Source organism: Penaeus vannamei, chromosome 42 (genome assembly GCF_042767895.1).
Source record: "Penaeus vannamei isolate JL-2024 chromosome 42, ASM4276789v1, whole genome shotgun sequence".
Classification (NCBI taxonomy): Eukaryota; Metazoa; Arthropoda; class Malacostraca; order Decapoda; family Penaeidae; genus Penaeus; species Penaeus vannamei.
In genome coordinates, this window is record NC_091590.1 from 10509890 (window position 1) to 10517389 (window position 7500).

General features: G+C 41.9%; 1 protein-coding gene across 1 annotated transcript in view; it reads left to right on the plus strand.

Moving 5' to 3' along the window:
• Nucleotides 1–7500, plus strand: part of Ten-a (tenascin accessory) — a gene marked incomplete in the record, with an annotated part of 214869 nt that overhangs the window by 23276 nt on the left and 184093 nt on the right. The window contains 1 exon segment of the mRNA XM_070118654.1: nucleotides 4087–4281. Coding sequence (XP_069974755.1) covers nucleotides 4087–4281 — 195 coding nt within the window.

Consider the following 7500-nt stretch of genomic DNA (forward strand, 5'->3'; position numbering starts at 1 on the left):
TTTCTCCCCGTCTTTCCCCCCTCTATGAAGCCCGGCGAGAGGCGGCTTAGGGCGTGGACGCGAGCGTGCGCCGCGCCCTGGCCTCCGACCCCCGTGCCAATCCCTGAGGGTTCGCCCGGGGCACGGCCGGGGTATTAGGGTGGGGCGGCTCCTTGATCCCGCCCCTGCTTTTTTTCGTATTTCAAGGAGGCCGTGGCTTTGTTTCTTTCTTGGTGTTGTGTGTATGTCCTTTCTTGGTGTTGTGGTGTTTTTTCCTGGTGTTGTGGGTGGGATACTTTTTTTTGTGTGTTTGTGTTGGAATGATTTGTTGTTGTTGTTGTTCTTGTCCTGATTATCATATTGTGATTGCTATTACTGGTACTACCACCAGTTTTATCTTCAACATCATTGCCATGATCATTATCATCGTCATTGTCAATGTCATCATCATCACCATCACCATTATCTTCATCACCATCACCATAGCCATCGCCAATCACCTCTCCCTCTATTGCCATCACCATCACAATCATCACCATTATCATCAGGACCACCACCATTCCCATTATTATCATCATTTGGTGAGTTAGTGTTGAGCTCGAGGCAAGTTTGGTGGTGATTTAATGGTGAAGTGATGGCGAACTGATGATGAAGTTGTGAGCTGGGTGTGTGAATCGTCGATGGGCTGATGGTGAACCGACTGTGAGCTGGTGGTGAACTCTGGCGTCCCCCCCCCCCTTCGCCCTCACCCCCTTCCCCTATTGGAAGCTTTATTATATCGGTATATTGTAACCCCCCCCCCCTATTTTTCCCTATTTTTCCTTGTTTTTTTGTTTTTATTTTTTTATTTTTTATTTTATTTTATTTTTATTTTTATTTTATTTTTTTTTTTTTTTGCCTCCCTAACAGTAACGTCTCGGGAAATCTGTATTTGCGCGAACGTTGTTGCTAGCCGGCCTAGGATATTACTACAGTTATTTCTGTATTACTATTTTTATTTCATTTTTCTTTTTTTCTTCTTTTATTTTCCTTTACGGGCTTATTGCATCGCATAGGGAAGGTTTGCTGAGAAAATAAAGCATTGAGAGTCGTGTGTGTGTTTTTTGGTTGTTGTTTTTGTTTTCCTCGTTAGAAAAGAAAAGTGTCGAGAGTCAATTTTTTTTTTCAAAATGAGATGTAATTAGAATCTAAAGTTTTTTTTTCGTTTTTGTTATTCGTTGCTGAAACATCCTGTGTTTGTTTATTTTTCTTCCTCGTGATTAAGATATTTTTTCTCTCTTTTTATCATGAGATCAACCTAGTTTAAAAAAAATCTAAGTTCTCTCTTTGCCAATGTTAACTTTCCGTTAGATATATCACTACGCATACTACGATTATATCGCATAACGACAGTGAAAATTCGTTGAAAAAAATAGATTCCTTCATCATCAGACTTGCAAAACAAACAAACAAACAAAAAATCAAAGCAAAAAAAGGAAAAAAAATCTGAGCGAGCGTTAATGCACATCAATACACGTGCAATAGTTTAAAAAACGCACTTATGTCCCTTGTTTACGTTGCATGATCCGCGCAATGTTGCAAAACTGCCTGGCCGGGGGGGGGGGTAGCGCTGTTGTGGATGCCCTTGTGTTGATTTACTAATTAGTAACATTTACTCTGCCATCAAGTTAAATAATGACACATTCACTTTGCTAGATTTACGTAATAACATTTTACGTTTTTTTTTTGTGTGTTCTTTTTTTTTCGAGGGGGGGAAGAGAGAGAGATGGGGTGGGGGGTGGTGGGGGGGGGGTGGAGGTGATTTAGAAATGATATTTTGAGCGTTATAATGGTCGTCTGAACCCTTTTATTTAGTGTCTGTTTATTTGTTTGACGTCAAACATCGTGGCGTATTTGTCATGAACTTTGTGATTCTAATTTGTGTGCATTTCGGTGTAAAGGCTCTCATTTTGTCTGCATTCACCTCTGTCTCTGTGTGTCTGCTTCTCTCTCTCTCTCTCTCTCTCTCTCTCTCTTTCTCTTTCTCTTTCTCTTTCTCTTTCTCTTTCTCTTTCTCTTTTTTTCTTTCTCTCTCTCTCTCTCTCTCTCTCTCTCTCTCTCTCTCTCTCTCTCTCTCTCTCTCTCTCTCTCTCTCTCTCTCTCTCTCTGTCTCTGTCTCTCTCTCTCTCTCTCTCTTTCTCTCTCTCTCTCTCTCTCTCTCTCTCTCTCTCTCTCTCTCTCTCTCTCTCTCTCTCTCTCTCTCTCTCTCTCTCTCTCTCTCTCTCTCTCTCTCTCTCTCTCTCAATCTCTCTCAATCTCTCTCAATCTCTCTCTATCTCTCTCTCTCTCTCTCTCTCTCTCACTCTCTCACTCTCTCACTCTCTCACTCTCTCCTCTCTCACTCTCTCACTCGCACTCACTCACTCACTCACTCACTCCTCCTCCCTCCTCCTCACTCACTCCCTCACTCACTCACTCACTCACTCACTCACTCACCCACTCACTCACCCACTCACTCACTCACTCTCTCTCTCTCGCTCTCTCTCTCTCTCTCTCTCTCTCTCTCTCTCTCTCATTCTCTTTCTCTCTCTCTCTCTCTCTCTCTCTCTCTCGCTCTCTCTCTCTCTCTCTCTCTCTCTCTCTCTCTCTATATATATATATATATATATATATATATATATATATATATATATATATATATATATATATATATATATGTATATATGTTTATATTTATTTATTTATTCATTCATTCATTCATTCATTCATTCATTCATTCATTCATTCATTCATTTATTTATGTATGTATGTGTGTGTGTTTGTGTGTTTATGTACCTGTCTATCAAACTCCCTTACCTCTCTCTATCTATCTTGTTGCTTTTCTCTTTTCTCTTTCCCTCTATCCTCTCTCTCAGTAACTTTACCTATCTATCGATCCATCTATATATCTATCTATGTTTATATGTCTGTATGTACCTACTTATCTACCTATCACTCTATGTCTGTCTGTCTCACTGCCTGTGTGTATGTACATATGCATGTAAGTATGTATGTATGTATGTACCTACATATCTACCTATCTCTATTTCTCTACATGTATGCATTTATGTATGTATGTATGTATGTACGCATATAGGTATGTACCTACATATCTACCTATCTCTACCTGTCTACATGTATGTGTGTATGTACGCATATATGTATGTACCTACATATCTAGCTATCTATTTCTCATATCCTGGCCGTTCACAGTACATCCCCTGACTGAATATTGGTGAAGCAGAAGCCTGTTTACATGTTTATGGCCTATGCGCTGCAATAACGTATATTGTATGCTCGCCCCACATCGCGTTTCCATCCAGCGGGATTTGAGTACGTCATAGAAAACTGTATAACTGTAGCTGTAACTGTATCCCTGCACGCTTTTATTCCTCGCAAACATGCATGTCTCTCTGTCGTTAATTAGATATAAGCATGTGTGAGATTAGTAGCAGGTGGTATCACGAGACCCGTATTTGCCCTCGTCTGCAAATAAACATGGTGGGATCGTGTGTGATGGAGGTGTGTCGAGAGACGTGTGTGTTTGTATGTATGTGGTTTACAATTTTTTTTTTTTTTTTTTTGGGTGGGGGAGAGAGTTTAGGAACATGTTGAGTCGTATGTGGTGGGCTATGTTGAGACGCGTTTGTATGTGTATATGGTTTTGTTTTGACTTGTTTTGTTTATTTTGTTTTGTACGAGTATAGGAACATGTTGAGTCGTATATGATTGGCAATGTTGAGACACGTTTGTATGTGTATGTGGTTTTGTTTTGACTTTTGTTTATTTATTGACTTTTTAACGGGTATAGAAACATGTTGAGTCGTATATGATGGGCTATGTTGAGCCACGTGTTTATATGTATGTGGTTTTCCATTTTTGTCTTTTTTTGATTGGTATGTGAACATGTTGAGTCATATATGATGGGCAGTGTTGAACTATGTTGATTCGTGTTTTATGCTAAGCCATATTGAGCCATGCTGAGTCATCCTTGCAAAGCCTCATCGACCCATGCTGAGTGATGCTGAACTATCCTGAATCCCGCTGAACATTCGCAATTTAACATGAATTCCTGTCCTTTCCCTCCAGGTGTGTGTCCCATGCTGTGCAGTAACCACGGCACATACGGCGGCGGGCTGTGCCATTGCGAGGTGGGCTGGAAGGGGCGCGAGTGCGATGTGCCAGACACGGACTGCGAAGTGCCAGACTGCGGTGGGCACGGCACCTGCGTCGCTGGGCAGTGCCGGTGCCAACCTGGGTGGAAGGGCGACCACTGTGAGATTGGTGAGTAACACTTAGAATCTCTTATTATTATAGATTATGTGCATTTATAGTCTGTTATATATTATATATGCATATATATATATATATATATATATATATATATATATATATGTATATGCATATATATGCATATAAATATGTATATGTATATGCATATATATGCATATACATATACATATATATACATATACATATATATATATATATATATATATATATATATATACATATACATACATATATATATATATATATGTGTGTGTGTGTTTGTGTGTGTGTGTGTGTGTGTGTGTGTGTGTGTGTGTGTGTGTGTGTGTGTGTGTGTGTGTGTGTGTGTGTGTGTGTGTGTGTGTGTGTGTGTGTGTGTGTGTGTGTGTGTGTGTAAATATGTATATTTATATTTGAGTGTGTGTTTGTAAAGTGGACATTATTATTCATCCATCTATTAATTTATGGATTTTTGCAAGGGAGGGAAATAGCATATTATATGTATGAACTGTGTTTGATGTGCAATTACTTATTTTTGCCGCATCTCGTATTGTTGGGTAAATTAATGGACGAAACAGCTTTGATAATACCGTCCATGGTTAGCAAGAGCGGAAAAAGGAGAGAAGGAAGGAGGGGAGAATGAGAAGGAAAATATGAGAGAGTTTAAGGGCGTCATGGAAGGAGAGACAAGGAATGAGAAACGCACACATACGTACATTAACTCGTGTTTACATACGTGCATTCTCTTAAACAGAGGCATGTACGTATACGCTCGTGTGTATAATCAGTCCCTCACAAATAATATACTTGATAATCGCCCATACACTCAGTCACATGAATTCCCACATACACGGAGAAATACGTACATATGCACATACTCATACATACACATAGTTACCTACATGTGCACATAGAAATACCGACATATACTCCTATTCTTTCCTCTTTTTCTCTTCTTTCCTCTTCTCCTCTCCCTTCCTCTCTCCTCTTCTCTTACTACTCGTCTCTTTTCTTTCTTTGCTTATCTTTCTTTCTTCTTTCTTTCCTTCTTTTATCTCTTTGATCAAAGAAAAGAAAAGAGTAAAAAACTCCATTTTTCTTCTCCTATCTTATCTCTTTTCTTCTACTTCCTTCTCTTTTGCTTTCCTCTCTTCTCCTTATCTTCGTACACACAGACCTACGCATCTTACATCTTACACTCATCAACAAATATAAACACAGTGCAAGAGAGATTAAGCAAATTAACATATGAGCAATTGGAAATATTATTTATATATCATATTCTGAAACTACGCGATAAGAAGAAAAGAAGAAAAAAAAGGCACAAGTTTTTATTTTTTATTATTATTTTTTTTATTAGCATGCGTTGACCTATTTAATCATCTTTGTTTTTTAATTGATGAGAATATTTTTTAACAATTATAAAGCAGTGGCTGGTTTTATTTACAATATACTATTCTCATATGTTTTTTGAAAATTTTTTTTTTTATAGATATCGTTCTGAAGTTCATTAAAAGCATCTCTCTCTCTCTCTCTTTTTCTCTTTCTCTCTTCTTCTTCTATTTCGTTTCTCTCGTTTCTTTCTTCACTGTCTTCTTCCCTCTTCACTCCCATCTTCTCTTCTTTCCCTTCTTTCTCTCTAATCCTTTCATTTTTCTCTTCCCCTCCTTCCATCTAACCCTCTCCTCCCTCCCTCCCCCCTCCCTCCATCAAACTCTTTCCTTTTTCCTTCCTCTTCCTTCTAACCACTTTCCTCCCTCCCTCCATCTAACCTTCTCTCCCTCCTCCCCTCAACCTTCCATCTAACTCCTCCCCTCCTCCCCCTCTCCTCCTCCCCCTCCCCCCTCCCTCCATCTAACCCCCTCCTCCTCAGACCCGCTCTCGTGCTCCCGCCGGTGACATCGCCAGGAAATTTTCCCTAGATAATCATTTCCTCAATTTCGAAGCAGCCAACGGAAGTCTCTCGTTCTCCGATAGTCGTACGAGAACAAGGGAAGAACAGGAAGCAAGAAAAAAAAAATGTTCATTCATGGGGAAAAGTGATCTTTGGAGGGAGAAAGGGAGGAGGGGAGAGAGTAAGGGATAAGAAGAGGAGGAAATCGGGAGAGGGAGAGATGGAGGAAGAGAGGGAGAGACGGAGGAAAAGAGGGAGAGACGGAGGAAAAGAGGGAGAGACGGAGGAAAAGAGGGAGAGATGGAGGAAGAGAGGAGAGAGATGAAGAGAGGTGAGAGATGGAGGAAGGAGAGGGAGAGAGGGAGGTACAGAGAGGATGAGAGATGGAGGGAAGAGAGGGAGAGAGGGAGGAAGAGAGGGTGAGATGGAGGAAGAGAGGGTGAGAGGGAGGAAGAGGGGAGAGAGGGAGGAAGAGAGGAGAGAGTGAGAGGGAGGAAGAGAGGGTGAGAGGGAGGAAGAGAGGGTGAGAGGGAGGAAGAGAGGGTGAGGAGAGGAAGAGAGGTGAGAGGGAGGAAGAGAGGGTGAGAGGGAGGAAGAGAGGTGAGAGGAAAGGGAAGAGAGGGTGAGAGGGAGGAAGAGAGGGGGGAGAGAGGGAGGAAGAGAGGGTGAGAGGGAGGAAGGAGAGGGTGAGAGGGAGGAAGAGAGGGTGAGAGGAAAGGGAAAAGAGGGTGAGAGGGAGGAAGAGGGGGGAGAGGGAGGACAGGGAGGGAGAGGGAGGAAGAGAGAGGGTGAGAGGGAGTAAAGAGAGAGGGGGAGAGGGGGAGGTAAGAGAGGGGGAGAGGGAGTAAGAGAGGGGGAGAGGGAGGAAGAGAGGGGGAGAGTGGGAGTAAGAGAGGGGGAGAGAAGGGAGGAAGAGAGGGGGAGAGGGAGTAAGAGAGGGGGAGAGGGAGTAAGAGAGGGGGAGAGGGAGTAAGAGAGGGGGAGGAGGGAGTAAGAGAGGGAAGGAGAGGGAGTAAGAGAGGTAGAGAGGAAGAGAGAGAGAGAGAGAGAGAGAGAGAGAGAGAGAGAGGAGAGAGAGGTAGAGATGAGAGAAGAGAGAGAGAAGAGAGATGAGAGAGAGAGAGAGAGAGAGAGAGAGAGAGAGAGAGAGACAGAGTGAGACAGACAGACAGACAGACAGAGAGAGAAGAAGAAGAAGAAGAAGAAGAAGAAGAAGAGCGAGAAGAAGAAAAGGAAGAAGAAGAGAAAGAAGAAGAAGAGAGAAGAAGAAGAGGGAGAAAGCGATAGAGAGAAGAAGAGAGAGAGCGAGAAAGAGAGAAGAGAGAGAGAGCGAGAAG